At 29.4% G+C, this 21,274-nt stretch overlaps 1 protein-coding gene across 1 annotated transcript in view; it reads left to right on the top strand.

The window, feature by feature from the left end:
* The window catches only part of RASAL2_1 (Ras GTPase-activating protein nGAP), a 103,547-nt gene that overhangs the window by 32,899 nt on the left and 49,374 nt on the right, over positions 1-21,274 (top strand). Inside the window, exon 2 of the mRNA XM_051209164.1 lies at positions 9,136-9,237. Within this exon, the coding sequence (XP_051074595.1) occupies positions 9,136-9,237 (102 nt within the window). The remainder of the gene's footprint in view (positions 1-9,135; positions 9,238-21,274) is intronic.

Here is a 21,274-nt window from a genome sequence, read left to right as displayed (position 1 = left end):
AGATAATTTGAATAGAATGTTGTAAATTGACCAATAATAATCAAATATAATGGTTTTTATATTTATCCTTGAAATGATACTGAATTAAGAAAAGTTAAAGGATACCATTATGTTTTCTGGGTAGAAATTATTATATTAATAACAAAACTAAATCAATAATATCTACGAATATTCGTCAAGATTAGAACGAATAGTTTGACAGTAATTGAGCTCCGAGTATAGAGAAGTCATTATATGTGAAAATTATATTTGAAATATTCTCAACGATTGAAATTTAACTAATTCCAACGTTTCGTCCAGCTAACTTGTCTGGACTTCTTTTGATTATTACGCTGAAGAAGTCCAGACAAGTTAGCTGGATGAAACGTTGGAACTAGTTAAATTTCAATCGCTGAGAATATTTCAAATATTATTTTCACATATAAATCAATGATATATATAATTAACATTCTATCTAATGCTTAGTTTACTTAAAATTATTAAGTTCAACCTTGGCATTGATATCTATAAAACTAAATCGAATTGATCCTTAAAATAAATAATGATCTATAGGAAAAGTACTCATATTAGTAATATTACAGTAATAAATATTTGATAAACAATAAACTTCGATTATGCAATGAGAAGATGAAATTGATCAAAATTACGTAATATATTTACGCAATACATTTCGAACAATTTGATCACACATATACTTGTTAAGAACATTTATATATAAAAATAAAAGGTCAGCTAGACAGGTTAGAGTTAAGTTGACTGTGTTCATGGGATATGTTGAAAATTTAGTTGAAGACTCAATTCGAAATATGGGTCTGTATAAACGATATGTTGATGATATTATAATCATAGGGGATAAATATGAAAATATAAACCACTTTTTAAAATAATTCAATACAAGTCATTTCTTTTACAAGTGAAGAAGAAAAGAACAACCAACTTCCTTTTCTAGACATCATGATTAATAGGAGAGATAATGGTTCCATCCAACGTTCTATATATAGAAAGCCAACATGGACAGGGCAATATCTTAATTTTCATGGTCACTGCCCAGTTCTTTACAAACGTGGTTTAATAAAGAGCTTATTCAATAGAATCAATCGTATTTGTACTAGTGATACTATTGAAGTAGAGATGAAGCTCTTGACTGATGCGTTAATCAATAATGGTTACCCTTTGAAGTTCATAAACCGCTGGAAGGGTTGCAATATGACTTGACCTATGACTCTTCAAGCACCCAAAAAGCGAGTTTACATTACGTTTACTATTCAGAGGCGATACAAATAGTCTCATGTTGAAACGGAGACTTAAATTAGCTATCAACCGGACATTTTATGCAGCCCAACTTGTCATTATCGAAAAACAAAGGTCCAGGTTTTACCAAAAGCCCAAACAACACGAAAGCGATTGTATCACATCACATTGTGTCTATCAATTTACATGTATGTGCGGAACATGTAAATAGGGAGGAGCAATCGTGATTTGCAATTAAGGGTGGGTGAACACATACCCAAATGGTTGCAAAAAACAAATGAATTCCAATGGTCAAATAAGATCACAAGATAGACAGACATCATCCTCCTTCGCGAAACATTTGATTGAGACTGGTCATAGGGTTGATATAATGTCAGCATTTCTGGTGTTGCGGAAAAGCCTTTAAGGACGTATACTAAGGTTTATTAAAGCCTTGGTTATAGGGAGACTGAAACCCCCTTTACATGTTCAAAAACAATTTGCTCTTATCAACCATTAACCTACCCTGGTAATACTGACTTATTATACAGAGTGGTTATCACGTTGTTTTTGTGTACTTTATTTTTCTTTGTTAAGGTTTACCATTAAACCATCTAGTCGACCTAGTAAGTTTTATATAGAAATGTCTTAACAAGTATATGTGTGATCAGATTGTTCGAAATGTATTGCGCAAATATATCACATAACTCTGATAAACTTCATCTTCTCATTGCATTATCGAAACAATAAAGTGATTATGTGAATATTTTGAACATTCAAGTAACTAAATTTTGTTTATTACAGTGGTTCTTTAGAAGCCTGAGCACATTGTTGTCAGCCATTAAATCCACACTAAATATTATCTAGTTGATTAAAGTTTATATTAAATGTAAGCCAATATTCATTTGTGTTGAAAACATCATTTAAACTCATTGACTTATATATAGATCGTTTGAATAAAACTTAAAATAACATTGAAGAGAGAAATTTGAGGATTGTAATATAAATTTATTTTATGTCGCTAAGTTCTCATATGCTGCTATTAGCCTGTAAAATTTAAAAATTCTGATTATAAAACAGATTGAAAATACTTAGATGAATTAGTTTTCAGCTTGGAGTTGAGCGATACGGTGGATTGGTTGAAGTAAGACAATAACACTGTTGGATACCGGCTCAATGGTCTAAAGGTTAGACGTTCCCTCAAAGGACTGGGGGCCCTTAATTCAAGCCCCGCGTAAGGACTTATGGATACACACTGCGGAGGTCTCACACAAGGGTGAAACGGTCGTTCGGTGCATCCAGGTTTTCAATGATCATCTAACATTGATGGGTTCATGATTTCAATAAGTTAGTTTGTTTGGAAGTTGCTTCGAACACGGATCGGCATATTATAGCGAGGATGCAAATAAATTCAAGCCACTAAATAGAAATGGAAATATTGTATATGTATATCTTGTGTAGCAAAACAACCTATAACACTGAAAATAACAAAAGACCAAAAGACTAGAAATACGTGGTTGCACGATGGACAAACTCTAATAATATGCAAAAATAAAACGAGTAAAGCACAGTAAGTTGAAAGGGAATCATCGATAAAGTGGAAAACAGAAGAGAAAGAGATAATGATTCAATTAATTGAAATGAAGAGTTGAATAAACTTTTGTGATGTGAAGAGAAAAACGTGTTACCAAGGCAAAGAAAGGTTAACAACTGTTTCCTTTTGAGCAAACAAATTGTTTTTCTGACGCCTAATATTATCAGGTGATTTTAGAAGACTACAACTATGTTGTCTCTTATTCACCTTAAAAGATTTTGAAGTATCGATCAGATGTCCTATGTCCAGGATATTTCTAAAGATCTTACTTTTTCAAATACTTCATTTTGATCCAAGACGTTTTAGAATATATTCGCGAAATGTAAAATAATACTCTGATCAAATGTGAGTTGTCCATAGCTTGTTCAATTTGCACAACATGTTATTAGCTGACTTTTTGTATGACCTACGATAAGAGACCTCTGATAAAATAAATAATAACATCTATAGCCAATAAAGAGTAAAACTATAATTGAGTTCTCAGTTGATCCTGATTCAAAGGTTCTCGGCTACTTTCATTCTTTCGTAGTTGAGTTCAATAACATGGTAAAGTTAACCAAACTTACTTTTCACATAAAAACTCTTATTAATCTGTTGATGATATCCTTGTTGTACTTAATGCTAGTTAAACAAACTAAAAGCACAAATACTAGTAATAATTCCGTGCATTTTTAATATCCACTAACAAAGTAAATGATCACACATAAATATACAAATGCTTTTCAAGAATCTGTATCTAATAAAATTTATAAACAAAGTCAGGAAATCGTTCTTTAACAGTTACATAACAATAACATGTAAATAGTTTACATAGAGAAGATATAACATCTAGTATAATAATTCCTAAATTGATTTAGCTGTCTATAATGTTTTTAAACCATGTTAGTATATCTTAACTAACTAATGAATATTATTACAATCTATTCATGACTAGTATTTCCCTATAAAATATTTACTTTATCAATCAAATTGTTTATGTAATGCTTTCCTTCCTAAATATTTCTGACAAGATAAACATGAATAGTCTCTTCTTAAAACAAGAGACATTTGAAGATAAATATGTCAGTAATTAATTCGTTCTTTTCATTAAAACTATTCAAAATAATAACTTAATTAATATATTTTTGTAATATCCAAATCCATAGAAAAATTAAATTTTCTGACGTTTCGTGACTTATGTAAGCCGCCTCCTCAGAGAATAAATAACCAAATCAAAATTAATCGAAGTTTAAATAGTACAAATATATTAACTTATTCATATAGTTTACAATAGAGAAATACATTCATTTTTCTATTAGGAATCCTGAAATGAGCTTTGTTGTCACTTCTCTCTAATTATTATAAACGTACTTAAAACCTTGGAAAAACTGACTTCTAAACTTGAATTCATTTTATTCATAAATGTAACTAAGAGCATCACAAGTAGCAAATCATTTACATATAACTTTAAAATATTCCACATTGTAGATTTTTCCAATCAAATTAATTAAATCATCAATATGAATAGAAAAATAAATAAACTAATACCTATTTACTACAGATATTTGCTTCCATAAAAGGTATGCCTTTTATTTCCACTAGCAAAACAATATTTATTTATTTATATGTTTACAGTGTATAGTAGTTAGTTTTGGTTGTTTAAAGAAGGTCAATAAAAGTAAGTGTAATTCGTTGGTGATTCGTTCATAAGGATATACAGCATTTTGCACATGTTTCTATGGTATGTTTCATATATGCATGAGTAATCAATGACGCAAGCACCCCTGAGACAAATTTTTAAACAAATCATATTATTGCTTTAAGAAATGAATAAAATAATAAACAAATATATACATATATATATATTATCTTGTAAAATATATTGTGGGTTGTTATATCAATAATCTGACAAGCGATTAAAAACACTTTAACAGAGATTATTGTATCAACAATATTAATGATCGATATATTTGTTTTTCTTACTGTAATTTCCCTATATATTCTTCTGCAGAACAATCTTTGGTAGCAGTGGAATAGAAGTTTAAAATAGTATTTAAATTCCTTAACAAATGTAAACATAGACGTTGTATTTCCATAATTATTTTTTGGTGAGTTAATTCAGAGTGGGATCTAGGGAATTAAGTAGTTTCATATAAAATCAATAATACATCTTAGTTAGACAACCAATAAAAATATGAAAGGACCGGACGGCCGTCTCGCCTTAGTATGAGACATCTCAATGTTGTGCGCAGTAGTAGTAGCAGTAGTCGTGTATTCACTGGTGGTTAGCTTCAAGAGGAAATTTTCGTAGTTCAGATAAGAAGTCGTGACTAATGGAGTTCATCCTTATCGGATTTGAGGAAGACACTCATCGATGAAAATGAAAAATGGTCGTGGTTTGATTGAAGTTATTTTGTGCAGTATTGGATAATGAATTAATGGTCTAGAGTTTGGCGTTTTCGTATGAGCTTGGAGGTCCTGGGTTTGATTCGCCGTTTCAGGGTCATGAGTGCATACTTCTGAGGAGTCATACACTAGCACGAAACGGTCGTCCGATGATTCCAGGTTCTAAGTAGCTGTACAACATATATCTTTCCGTGGTTTCAATCATCATTAAAATAAATAAATATAGAGTTAACCGATGTCATTGATTTCTCAAATATTTGTTTATTTTCCATCGTTTTTTCTTCCATGGGATTTTCACACATAACTCAAATAATCTTTTTTATGCAAATTTTAATTTTCTTTTACAACCAACATTCCTTATTATTTAGTCACTAGTAAAAGAGTAATTCACTGGTTTAATAGAGTTAAACGGGTGTGAAATGGTGAATAATACAGAATAGCGTGATAGAGTGATATTTTTGTTTTTCGACCACTGGAATTGAGTTCATTAGGTTCTGTTGATATGCAAGGTGTTCAGCAAGATTTATCCTTAGCTGTATTTTCATTAGATCTATTACCGATTATTAGATAATTTAAAAAATGTTTCTTTACATGTGTCTCCCTTAACCAGATTCATATCATGCAATAACTTACAAAAGCATGTCAACAACAAATCTCGAATGAAGCAAAATGTTCTTCAATAATACAGTGTAATATTTTTAAATGGCCATTATACTAATCTACGTGACCAAGGATTTTGGTATTCATTGTAGAGTGAATTTTCCCCTGTGTAACCTGGTTATGATATAAAGAGAATTATTATTTAGTAAAAATTTTCTTTAGAAATAGTGGGCTTATGTATAATGACCGTTCACCGGAAGCCTAACCAAACGAACTGCTATGCTTAAAATCTGAAAACTTCCAGACGATTTTCTAAAATAAATTGCTTTTCTCTTTATGTTTTTAAACGTTAGAACATAATAGGTTTACAAAATTTTCGTGTTTAGTGAACAACTTTTAACTAAAGTAAGTGAAAATTTGAAATATTTAGCAAAGGTGGCTAGAATATTCTAATCACTACCTAACTTTTCTGCTAGACACACAAAAGTATTTTTGAAGCATTAAAAGCAACATTCTTTATTTAGTTAAAGGAAAAGTTGAGAAAAAAATGCTGTGATTCACACCAACACACATACACAAAATAAATAGCACTTCAGGATTTTCCCTGTGGATTAGATAACTGATTTCTTCGATCGATAAACTAGTTGTTTCTTGTATTGTCTAGTTACATAATCTATACCACTGAATAATTAGTTTGCCATCGGTTAGTCTTATTTCAAAGCCACGTAATATGCAGCTTCAATGATTTTTGGGTTGATACTTATGATCACGAAGTTAACGTACATGCATCGATTCCTTAGAAAAGGTCGTCTGAGCTCGAGAATTTTCCTCATGAAAATTCAATCAAAAGTAAGAATCAGAGTGGCATAATCTAAAAGTCATTCTCAAAGTTTCCATGAGAAGTAAATGATATTTTGATATCTTTTGAATTACTCTCTTAACTGCAACTACATCTTGTTACTGAATATTGTGTATACTTGGTACGCTTTTTGTTAGTCATGAACAAAATATTTCCTTTGAATCGCTGCTTCAACAGTAATATTCGGTCAGTAATTTATTTCATACTTTCATTATATATATATATATATATATATATATATATATATATATATATATATAGTTCTAAGAGTTCGAGGTATCCATAAAACAAGAAATATCTGTACTGTTTTAATTATATTTTCTAAAATTCAGACTACATTCAAGGCTGTTCTCTACACTTTTTACACTATCTTCACGACGAGCCTGTTTGTTTGAAATCCAAGTTTATCAATGCTTCTCAATACCACTAGGATCTATAATAGATTGAATCAACTTGACATTGAAATTAAAAAGTTCAACTACAAATTAGATTTGGGCTATAATATGATAAATATTACATCTAGTTTGTTACCTAACCAATTATTCATTTAGATGTTTGTGTTATTCATCTTCAAGGCTTAAATAAATATGCATATTTTCTGAAAAGTTTAAATTAATTTAAAATAACCAGATATAAACACCCGTATTGTATTACCAAGCTTATACATGCCGATTTCAAACTAATTTGATTAAAGTAACCATCAGTAGTAGAATATAACACCAACTATAAACAGAAAACCTTTTTTTCAATGACATTTAAATGTACTAAAATTTAGGGCAATTTAAATGTTATGTATATTTGGGTGACGGATTAAATTATGGTTTACTTTTTGAAGCCTTCTGACGCCTATAGATTACAGAATATATCATAGTCACGATCACATAGTACTCCATATACAATTCATCTTCCCTTAACTTAAGCCATAAACCAACCATATATATAAAATTATATTTAACTTATGCTTTGACAATTTCTGTCATAATTTATCTTAAAGATTTAGTTATTTCATGTTCAAGATAACTATCACTTCTATGTATCACATCCGAAATCATTATGATATATGTATTATTGACCGCATTTAGTCAAACTACAATGACACTTCCTAATTTTATTTCTTTCTTCATTCTAAAACTTTATCATTTTCTTTTATTATTATTTTTCATCAATGAAATAAGTTCAATTTGATTTTGATTATTTTCTGTCATAACTTGTTTATTTAAACAAAATCTTTATTTGTTTTGATATATCATCAATGTCTATGTCACTTTGTTTATTGTTTATTATTTATATTGAATGAATGTCTTTTGTTTATGTAAATTATTGAATAACGTTTCTTAGTTCGGCTGAATTTGTCAATAATTACAATTTGTTAGTTTGTTTCAATTGCTTTAAATCAAAGTTAATTTGTTTCTTTAAAAGAATATTTTAGTAATTAAATTTTACTTATCTTCAAAATATTGATTATTGTATCAAACATTGTTTATTTAACTTGTACAGTATTTAAATTCCATTATTAATTACTACCTACTTTTTTTATACAAAGTTTATTGTTAGGGTTGTATTCAAAACCGGGGGTACTAGACTCGTATAATTTAGCTTTTCATCTTTTGATATTTATCTATAATATGTTAAGCTAAATGTAAGCTATTTAGACGGATGAAAACTGCTTTGTCTATATTACAAACAATTGATTGTCTTCATTAAATTTCATTTTTAATAATTACAAGTAATAATTACTTTATAAGCAAAGATGTATAGTGGCTAGCAGTGAGATAAAGGATGCTAGTTTCGTTTTATTTGGGACTCGTCAGCTGAATGTAACTGCAACTCAGAGTTGATGTTAACTCAAGTACCCATCAGGACTCAGTAATTAAGTGGATCCCGCGATGGCGTTTGAAGCGAACGTTACTGGGTTCAAGTCTCAGAGTGAACGTCAACTCTGAGATACAGGTACATCCAGCTGACGAGTCTCAAATAGAACGATACGCACATCCTGGATTCCACTGCTAGCCACTATACATCTTTGCTCATAATGTTTGTGAATTAACGTAATATCGTGGCACTACGCACAGGATGCATATATACCAATAACGGACTAATCAATTATAGTCCTAAACATAAATGGGAAGATTCAAGTAAACAATATCAGGTGAATTTAGTAATTGTTTTATTACAAGGTTATGCTGTGATTTATAAGTGAAAAACAGACTACTAATAACAATGTATTTGCAATGATTTCCGATGAAAATTGTATGTTGTTTTATTAATAAATATATATTTGTAATATCCCAATGAGTAGAAAAATTATATTTTTTGCTGACGTTTCGTGACTTAATGTAAGTCACTTCTTCAGAGAATATTTTGTTAATCTAAAATAAGATTCTGTTATATTTAATAAAAAAATTTCATTGTTAGCATTATTTTCTGTTTTCAACTATTTTCTTTTTTTAAAAAAACAAACAAACAGTTTACGCAGACGTGCCAAACCGGAATTGGAAAATGAACAACATAAAGATGTATCACTTCGAATATCCATACAAGAAGTTAAAAATCTTTCAGCTAAAGGACGGTATGTTTTACAATAATGGAATAGGGTTTCTTTTAAACAATTTCAAAATAGTTTTTTTTAAATAAATTTTTATTCATGTATCAATGAGTATTTTAATTAAAATGTCAAAAGAATGCGTTACATAAAAGACGCCAAACCAGTAAAATAGGGATTATAACCCATGAATTTATATATGCAGACTAACTATTGAGCTGTCAGTGAATTATTGTATATTACGTAACCTACTTTTTGCATATTTCTAACCATCGGAAACCTTCCAAGTTTGTATGGAAAATAGCGACAAAGTTACGGTATAGTCTACATGTGGAATGAAATGTAACACTCTACCAATCATTATATCATATAATAATATTCTCAATCAGTAGTACATATTACAAATACTTGGAGTGTTTTGTATCAGACGTTTTAAAGACCCTTTGGATTTAACTATACAAACCTTTTCATATTAGAAAAGAACGAACAATTTCAAGTACTGACTAGTTCAAAGTACAATAGATATTATCTAGTGTTATTTTGTAATTTGCTGTAGCTCTATTTCTCTAGAATTCATGGAATACACATTCGTTCGACGTCATTTTCTGACTTCATCATCATTAAAATTATTTGTTTAATAAAAAAATATTTTTTCATTGACATTTGATTGTTTTACCGATAGAAACTATTGCTTCGGTGTGATTACTTTTTATTAACGTTAACTAATAATGTTGTACAGCAATAATTTTTAACGGCAAATCATAAGTGGACAATCACTAGTTCATATTGTAGCGAATGTTATGGTTTTTGATTATTATGATCTATTTAATTCGCTTTTCGTCTATTACATTACTTCATAGATAAGAAAAGACCTATATGAATGATGTATGCATACTGATTTATTTTAATTAACATATGAAAAACCAAATCATTTATTATAAAATATACAACTTATTCCTCTCATTTATCCAATATCTACAGTTGAGGGAAATATTCAATCACTGAAAAAGTTATCCCAATGTGCTTACGACACAAAGAATTAGATATTTATCTATGGATCAAGCTAAAGGTTCATGTTTGCTATCAACATATTCTACGTTCAAATAAACTAGGCAAACCATCAGATCAGTCTAGATTTCTCTTATATATTACTAAATATAAAGAGTCTTATGACGTCATAGTATGAGTAGGAATCTGAGGTAAACATAAGAGAAATATTAGAAAAAAAAATTAGGGTTGACATAAAAATTCCCTTTGATTAAATAGGAATAAATATTTAAATATGATGTTTGAAACGAAAAAAAATCCTTTTATCCAATCACTAGAACATCTCAAATTATCTCAATAAGTGAAGGCAACAGTATCTTAACATTTTTCTCTTTAACCTGATTACATAGAAATTAGTTTTCTTGTTTTGTGTAAGTAGAAGGATTAAGAAAAAAGATTTTGAAAACAAAAATCTGTTTATCTCTTATCAAGTAATCACTTAATTTGTTATTTTGGATTATATCAGAACCGCTTAAGAACTAATTCACTTCTAAAGCAAAACTTTTCAATATAATGAACTTAGATCAGTAAGTAAACACTTAAACCAGATTTTCTTTAAAGATATAAAGAAAAAAATATATATTAAAAGTAAAAAAACTAGAATTTTATTACTGTAATATTATGTTGATAGGGTAGTAACCTGTAAAAAAAATACGGTGAATTTTATTAAAATCTTCTAATGTATATTAGTTTATAATGAAATTTCTTGCCCAACATAAGGCGATACTAATTTAAGAGAGAGAGAAACTGAATTAACTGAAATAGACTATTAAAAGCGGTACTAGTTTCCTGATATTACGAATAATTAAAATTTAAATCACTCTCAAATAAAATACTTTGAAACAAAAAGAATTGCAATGAAAGACTATTTATGTGTTTTAATTTCTATCTTATATATTCACTTATTAAGTTTATGAGTATAAGGTTGTGGAGATTATTAAGCTTTTTTATTAAGATCATGAACCGTTTAATGTAAGGCCACCATTGAAAACCTGGAGGCACTGGACGGCCATTTCGTCCTATTGTGGAGCTCCTCAGCAGAGCACATCCACGATCTAGCTTGTGAGAGGTTAAGAGTTCGCGTGCGAGACTGAAGGCCCTGAGTTTGAATCTAGCGAAAGGGATAGTGGATTCACACTGCTGAGGAGTCCCACGATAGGACGAAATGGCCGTCCAGTTCTTCTAGGTTTCTAATGGTGGTTTAACATCAATCGGTTCATGATTTCAATAAAACAATAAAGTTTATGGATATGCTGATCTAACAAAAGTATAAAACCAAGTGACTTGACAGTGTAATTTACTGTACTTTATAGTTTATATTTTCAGATACCTGTTAAAAATTTAAACTTTGATCTTAATTTTGTAGTAATTTGCGAGGTAAAGATGGATGGTGGCTAAGAGTGGGATTTATGACGCGCGTTTCGTCCTATTTTGGACTCGTCAGCTGGATGTGTCTTCATCCAAGTGTTGACGTCCACTCCGAGACTCAAATTTAGCACCGTTCGCTTCAAATGCCATCGCGTTATTCAATCAGCTACTGAGTCCTGATAGCTGCTATCTTGTGCAATTAGGTAAAGTTTAAATCTACTTTGTATTGTTTGTTTGAATCTTCGCATTAACAAAACACTTGTCCTGGATTCCACTGCCAGTCATCATTCACCTTTGCTTATAATGTTTGTAAATTAAGGCAATATCGAGGCGATCTGTACAGGATACACATATTCCAATAAGTGACTGATCAATTGTAATTCTAAAAATCAATGGGAAGATTCAAACAGACAATACAAAGTGAATTTAATCTGGGAAGTGTGTTAAATATACGTACATTTTTATGAATTCTCTTTATTGTTTCAGATTGTAATACACTATTTATTAACAAGGGATAACTTGTTTTTTTTTCAGTAAATTTAGTTTTAACATATGCATTCTATACAAGTACCTTCATACTGATAAAACATGTTAGAATTAACCTGTAGATTTTAATGATAACAATTACATCTAAAAATAAATGTGTACTTTAATTCATAATACAATGGACTATAAAAATACATATAAAGTACTTAGATCACGTTAATATGTATTATTTTCCATAATGATTATCAAATAAAAGAAGCTATTGATAATTAACACACATGATTAAATGAGAAAATAATGATGCAAATCTTGAGTATTTATTCTAGTACATTTGCAGATGTAAACAGGATACAATAAAATAGGTCAATTCAAAGAATAAATTCAAGACCAATAATGAATAACCTTCTACACAATGCGGCTTCTAGATTATCTTTTTGTTAATATAAATGTGAAAATTGTTTATATTGTGGAATAAATATCAATGTAAACGTATGGTGACAAATAATGTTTTTTACAATGAATTAGGTTTAGAGAAATGTGGATACTCATAATTTTCAATAGAAATATTCCATAGAAATTGACCAAAAGTTGAAATTTAATGATCATAATAAACACTTCACTCAATATCATAAATATGGTAATAGTTAAGAGTCCTCAGATCAAAATACACAAAATTGTACAAAAAATCATCTTTAATTTACAATTAAACTCTAAATATTCAGATTTATAATGAACGTTTCATTGAACGTTCATTATATGCCATAATCTTCAAGTGTAAACATTTCCAATCAGCTTTGTACTGTATAACATGTTTGGCACATGAATTTCAATGTGTCTCTTGTTTCTTTAAACATTTGGTAAGGAAGAAAATATCTTAACTACTGTCATATTTTTATCTGAGTTTCATAACTTGTGGCATCTTAGAAATTTGTGGAACCTTGAAGAAAGGCATGCATAGACTATGTGTTTTATGTACATAACTAGCTAGTTATAACAAATCTATATTTGTACAGATAGGAGATAATTGACTTTATGGTTCGAGAAAACTGAGCCCAATGTTAGTTCAGAGTTTATTATCGAAACATACAAAGGCTTTCGAAATAAGAATTTGAATTTCATTTAAACCTGAATCCAATTTAAGATACCTATTTCTTACTAACCTGTACAAATAGTTTATAGTCTAATAAAACGATTACAAAATTCTGCGAAACCTTAAACAACTTTTTATTTTAGTAGAATTTAATAAATATCAAATATTTGCTATAAGCAATTGACTTAATTGTCCACTCGTTAAGAATTGAGAAATCGTTGAGTACCGTGTAGCACTGGGTGGATTTCTTGCTCTAGCATGAGACTCTAAAGGATTACAAACCCCAAACACATCAGAACTCTAACCTAGAAACTTCAGTCTTCTCATCATGCCCATTAGGTTTGGATCGTAGAGCTGGAGTACAAGGGTTCACTTCTTTCTAATTACTTCATTCAGTTATCAATATGGCATGTTAGTTACCCAGTGTCATCAATTGATTCCCCACCGAGATGAATGAACATCACTAACCGTTTCTCAATAAAACTGCAAAGACTCATCTCAGTCATTTTCCAACAAACACATGATTAAGTGTCAACTATATTTTTCACTGTTATGCTAAAAATGAAGGGGTGTTTATCATTACCTAGAAAATAAAGTGCGAGCATAATGATAAGAATTCAAATCATTTATTTACACAATCATCTACTGTTTGCAAGTATGTCTAGAGAAATTTTTCCAACAAGAACAATTTTTAAAACTTTATATTGAAAATATTTTTATTAAGTAGTTAATGTTAATTCGTGTTAATTTAAATGAAGATTCTATTTTCAAGTTATGACTAGAGAAAAATGTAACTTTCAATAAATTAAATTCATTATAGTTCAATTCATGAAAACCAGGAAGCACTAGATGGCCGTTTCATCCTATTGTGAGATTCCTCAGCAGTGCACATCCACGATCTCACTCCACAAGATTCGAACCCAAGACTTATCGGTCTCGTGTTTCCAGGTTTTCTATGGTGGTCTGGCTTCAATTGACTCATGAATTTAACTATTAAAATTACTACAATCTCCACAAAACCCCTCTCTGATTAAATTCATTATGCTTAAATTATATGGGAAATAAACTTTTCTATCACAAATTATCCAGAAAATCAATCAGTCAGTCAGTATATTCACATTTAATAATAGTGTTTACAATTTTTCTAAATAAAAACACATAGAATAAATTTGTTAAATAATGATCAAATAATTATTTTAGAAGTTTTGTGGATATTATAGTAATTTCAATGGTTAAGATCATGAGTCAATTGAAGCTAGGCCACCATGGAAAACCTTGGAAACACTGGACATGGATGCGCACTGCTAGGGAGTCCCATACTATAGATTACGGATGATATATGACATTAGAAAGAAAAAAAATAAAATCAATTTACATATCACACTAATCTTTTGATTTTGACGACATTAAAACTGTCCTTGTTGTGATTTATGGAAAGACGGGAATTCGATCAAAAATATACATTTAATGAAAAATATAAAACAAAACTATATAATTATTAAAATAATCCGTTTGGCAACAACAGTAATTCACCAAATTAGAGAATCAAAATTTATGGGGCTTTTTGTATCTGATAATATTGTTTATCATTACTTTTCATAGGAGATGACTTTCACTGCATTAAATACAAAAAGAAACTGGCTTGCGGAACTTCTTAAACTAAAATTAGCTAAACATATTTAAATATTACACATAAGCACACAAACCAAATTATTCGTTATTGTTTTAAGCTTTAGACAACTGATGTAATTTTCACTTTATAAATAGATAATATGCTATAGGGTGATAAATCTCATCTGGTTCGAAACCTGAAATAAATCATTCCTTTAATCTACTTCATAAATGTTTAAAAATTTCTGTTTAAGAAATACATTTACTTTATACGAATATTCGCCAGGGTTAGAATGAATAGTTTGACAGAAGTTGGGCGCCGAGTAAAGAGAAGTCAGGGTTTATAACCCTGAAGAAGTCCAAACAAGTTAGCTGGACGAAACGTTGGAATTATTTAAATTTCAATCGCTGAGATTATTTCAAATGTAATTTTCACATATAAATACATTTACTGTTTATTTAAACGAAAATGTCTACTATTACAAAACAATTTCAGTAGAAGAAATGAATCGTTAATGAGTTTTATGAAAAGATCAATGTATGGAAGGATTTCAGTAGTTTTTTTTCGAGGAGTTAATTTATAAATATTAAAAGTTTGAATTAAAACTTTTAAACATCATGTTGAATTTAACAAAAACGGTTATACTATTTGAGGATAGATATTAGTTTTATATATAATTAATCTGTCTATTTTTGCTAGTATGATATAAGAAAGATTGCTAATGTTTAAGTTGAAGTTTTATATAAGTAAACTAGAAAATCTTTTGCTGGTTTATGTTGTTTAAGCCTTATCTTGGCTTAAGATTGATATGATTTTTAGCTCATTGGGATAGGTGATTGAATTTCCATAATTTATTGAGTGAAATCTAAAATAAAACATAACTTAAAAGACTTCTCTGATCCTATAATTTTAAATGTTTTAAAAACTAAACTGAACCGAAGGTGTAAGATATGATTAAACCAATTTATTCACATTACAGATTCAATTGAAAGCTATTAGTACTAAACCTTAACATCTTGTTACTCTATTACCTTCCTAATATGTGAAATTTCTATAGTTTATAAATAAAATCAGTTTGGTGTCAGATTAAATTCAGTAATGAGAATACTAACTAAGGTAACTTTTTTTATAAAGTATTCACAAAACGGTGACTTAGAAATGTGATAGTCAGAACAAACAGCTAAAAACAATCTAGTTTTGTCATGAATACTGGACATCATAAGACAATATTTATTCAGACCCATCTACTTTAATAATTCTCACGCGATTAAGGTATAATTATTGATTAAATGTTTTGCAAAGAAATCGATACAGAAGGTTTTCTTGTAACATATATCTAAGTCGCATCTCTTGACAAATAGGTTGGTTACAATTACATTTCAAATTTTAGTTATGAAATTATTTTACCTAATAAAATAGACAAATTTTAACCGTTTCTTACATAACAGGGAAAAAATAAACTTGTCGCTACTGTCTATTAGAAATATAATTTTATTTTCAGCTCAAGTAGACTAAGGTGTACACATAAATATCCTTTTATACTATGAGTCTTAATCTTATTTTAAAATCCATAACTAAAGCACCATAGACTTCAGTGACTTTCCTGACCCAGTACTTCTAGCTTATAGTCAATTTTTTGTAAATGAACAACTTAGCTACCTAGAAATTTAATTAATTTTTTTCCGACAGACATTCTTGTTCGTTTTATTTTAGTATTAAAACTGTGTCAAACCATGTGTTACAACATGTATTATGTAGTTATTTTAATTTAAAGTTGTAATAATGCTGTAAACAGAAAAACAGTCAGTGGTGTTATGGAAAAACATTGTTTTAACGAAAGAATAACAGCAAGATGAAATGATTTTCAAAAATGGTTGACGAAGTCTTTTTTAAATGAACTAGAATTTAGTTAGTAGCGTTTATTGTTAATGAAGTAAAAAAAGATCGGTATAAACATGAACGTTTTAATGTAATAAGTAAAAACTGTAAATGTTTTCAAGTGGAAAGAAAAATTCCAAGAATGGCGTTTAAGTGATTTTAGAAGACATTTTAAGTAATGACAAGTCAATAAACTACCAATATATATATACTTTTGAAGATTAAGACATAACAATAAAGAAAATCTATGCAATCATATGATTTTTAAAATGTTTACTAATGGTTGTGAGACAATGTCGTGCTTCAATATAAAACTATTATCACGTACTAACGTTGATCATATGTTGCAGAACAGAATATATATATACAAAAGTTGCATATTCATTTCATATTGAGTAGCATCGGTCACTCTCTTGACAGTCAACTATGGAATTTAACTTGTATTTCTAATGCCTTCAAAAGACTGTATGAAATCCATTGAAACATTGACGGAGAATACGTCCAACCCTTAATAATGAGAAAATATTCAATGATTACAATAGACAAATTTTTATAACATAAGGTTTATCTGATAAAATCTATTGAAGACAAGACCAAAATATCCATCAATGAAGCGACATCAACAAATGTCACCCTAATACTTGTAATTATTTCTAGTTCAATACAATCAGATACTTTACAAATTACTAGTTCGACTGAATGATACCCAAGTAGTTAAGATAGAGAATAATATGACCTTAACTTTAAAATCAAATATGCTATAAAGTTGACTATTCTTTTTAAGAAAAATAGTAAAAAAAGAAAAGATAAATGAATGCAACCTATACATTTATCTTCTTTTATGATGTTTTCAGCTTAAAATAAATAAAACACAATAGAACAGAAACATTTTTATATGAATGTCATTTCTGTCATCTTTTTTTCTTTCTTTTAATAGAAAGAATTTTCATAACAACCAAATATTGAAATGTAAATAAAACATCGAGTTTATGTATATGTGTGAGAGTTGTTGAAATGTTTAGCTTATTTAAGGAAGCTTTATTATTATTATTATTACTTAGAAAACTATCATTTGTTTGATAAAAATCATACATTGATCAATGTAATTTTGAACACAAAGGAGAAAACAAAGGAGTTAAAGCTACCGATGATTTATAGTCACAAAAATAATGATTTAATGTTTTTTTTGAAGGAAGGGGGGGATATTGTAGTTTTGTTATTTTCAATATTTATCATGATATAGTATTCACTGGGAGTTCAATACATTACTTATAACCATTTGATATTAGTATGATATTCAATGGAATTCATTTTAAAGAAACTACTCAAATTTGTACAATATAATGAAGATTTTTACTTAGTGATATGAAAACAATTGCAAATCTATATTTTGGCGGCCTGCTTAAATATTTTCGCTACCTGTTTCTAACAACAAAATATGTCGACAAGTCACCTATTTTTTGTTTGTTTTAACACAATTTACTTTGTCTATTAATCTCATGAACTATTTAGGCGCGTTTACAAAAAGTTTACAATCTTTCACTGTGCAACTTATGGGAAAAGTACAACCAGATGTCGATACCTGAACTGCTAAAATCTAACTTGTGATCACTCAATATTTATTATCAGGATAGATGAAGAAACAAGGAAAGGAAACTTGCTGAAATACCTTGTGCTGAGAATTCTGTATTGTACCAAAAATATAATATTGAATAAAGTCATTAATAATAATACTAGCAATAATAGCGATTTCATGCAAGATTTAAAGCATGTAATATATAGCTGAACATTATGACATTCCATACTTTGAAACAAAACTTTTATAAATGTTATTTACGAGCTATGAAGAATCCTTCAGAAGAAAATAAAATGAAACTTTTACCAAAACATTATTTGATTAATATAGCCTATAATACATATTTGCTCAGATATACAGTGAATTTCTAATTATATATCGACTTACTTAGATTTACTCAGCATAGAGTATTCATACTTACTTACGTCTTTTACTTCTCGTTGAGGAGGATAGATCGCCCACCGGCATTCTCCATCCAACCCTGTCCTGAGCAATCATTTTCAGTTCTTTCCAGCTTTTATTTCCCGACGTAATTTGTTCTTTGACCTTCCTCTTATCCGCTTTCCTAACAGAGTATTCATGTGTTACGATTATACATTGCTGCATGAACAAAACTTTCATATTAAATATTTACTACATCTTATCAGTTCATTAGTCAACTGTTATTAAATACTAATAAATTATTTGGTTTATTATTTACTCAAATGATTAGACAAATTAGAAAGTAATTGTTCTACTGAGTTTATCTCTTACTTGGTCTATTAAAAGAAAGACCCATGGTCCTTTTTTTATAATAAAGCTGAAAATAGACAAATAACACTAATTTTGGCACATTCCTTGTTGATGAAAATAAGTTTTCGATTTATTTATTTATTCAATACAATAACAACAAACATTAAGTTGGTTTTTTTTTAAATATGCGTCTAAAAATTTGCCTAATTAATCCATTGTAAATTAAATCAATCTTAATGAATAGATACTTAATTCAAACAAAGTCAATGACAAAATACATTCCAATGTTTTGTGTAGTTTTATTCTATCACTGTAGTTGACTAAACGTAATGCAAAGAATTATAAAATACAGTTTTTTTTTGACAGCAATAAATGAATGTCAGGAATCTATGGTATCATTTATCATTTATAGAAGTCATTGTATGAATATGAAACATACAAAAAGATTAAGTTCACTTGGCGTTGTTTTACTTGTACCTTCCCATTGTTGTTTAGGACTGCAATTCATCAGTCTCTTGTTGACATATGTGCACCCTGTGCGTATTGCCTTGATATTGCCTTAAGTCAAAAGCTTTATAAGCAAAGATGGATAGTGGCTAGCAGTGGAATTCAGGAAGCGCGTTTCGTCCTATTTTGAACTCTTCGGGTGAACGTACCTGCATCTCTGAGTTGATGTTCAATTCGGGACTCGAACCCACCGCCATGACTTAAGGCTATATCGAGGCAATCCGCACGGAACACACATATGCCAATACGAGACAGATCAATTGCAGTCCTAAAGAACAATGAGAAGATACAAATAAAACAACACCCAGTGAATTTATAATTCACCCCAATGCACAAGCATGTGGCCATTAGGGATCAGTAGCTAAATGGATAATGAGATGGCGTTTGAAGCGAACGGTACTAGGTTCGTGTCCTACAGTGAACATGAACTCTGGGATACAGGTACATTCAACTGACGAGTGCCAAATAGGATGAAACTCGCGTCCTGGATTCCACTGCTAACCATTATCCATCTTTGCATACAAAAAGGTTGTCTATAAGTTTTTCTGAGACATAAAAATAGTTTGATAAGAACTGTCCGGATTTGGACGAAAAGTTTCATAATAGTTAGATCCTGTATATGAATAAAAATCATTAAAATTAAAAATTGTACATATAGAAATCTCAACAACTGAAAATTTATAACGTCAACGTTTTATTCTACAATGTGGTCTAAGCTTCTTAAGAGAAATAATCAAAAACAATTAAGCACATATTTGTATTTTTGACATTAATAATAATAATAATAATTTTGATTATCTCCCTGGGGAAATCCACACAGAATTGGCAAGCGAAACGTTCAATTCACCTAATTTCTGTTTTGAGAGTTTTAAGTCAGTTCAATTACATAATGAGTACTGTTTAATATATTAATTTGTTAATTAAACATGACAATTTAAAGTCATCTGAATATGCCTTATTTAGTTGTTTTTTTGTTTGAGACAAGAACACTTAACTCTTACGAAACGTAACAAAACAGAAACAGATTATTTCAAGCGTAAATTTAACCTGTGCTAATTTTTTTTTCTAAGTTACACATGTGTATCTTGATTTTAAACTGGAAATTAATAAGACTTGAGATGCAGTCGTAAACTTTTTTTTCACAATCTCATTAAACTCCATTCTAATCAACTTTACTAAAATAAGGAAATATTATGAGTAAAAATAAACAAACAAACTGGCAAACATTCAGTGCGCATCCACGATCCCGCTTCTCGAGATTCGGACCCAGGACTTATTGGTCTCGCGTGAGAATGCTAAACCTCTAGACCGCTAAGTCGGCATCCAACTGTGTTAATGTCTAACTTCAACTAATCCACGAAATTGAGTGACACATTCAACATTATGAAATAAACATGTTTTATACTTGTAGTTAAACTAACTCATGCTAATCGGTTGGTATAAATTTTTTAATTGAAAATCAAAAAAGTTTCTACTTTTGAGTTTTATTGGACTCGCTAGTTTCTTTACAGTTTTTGCTAAATATACACTCCATGAATCGAATAAGAAATTGTGATAAATATTTAAAGTAAATTTTAAAAAATCATTTTATATTAATAACTTGAATTACCGTATCAAGGGATCTAAACTTAAGACCTTAAAACCAGATAATTATCATTAAAGTATAAATACTAGTTGAAGATCTACATTGAACTAACTATTAGTCGAACGCGTTGACAACTTCACTTATCTTGAAGTCTGATCAGCTCTAATGGGTTGGTGTCTGCCG

This window comes from Schistosoma haematobium, chromosome 1, assembly GCF_000699445.3.
Source record: "Schistosoma haematobium chromosome 1, whole genome shotgun sequence".
NCBI lineage: Eukaryota > Metazoa > Platyhelminthes > Trematoda > Strigeidida > Schistosomatidae > Schistosoma > Schistosoma haematobium.
The sequence above is the reverse complement of the archived record's forward strand: the minus strand, read 5'-3'. Positions and strand labels throughout refer to the sequence as shown.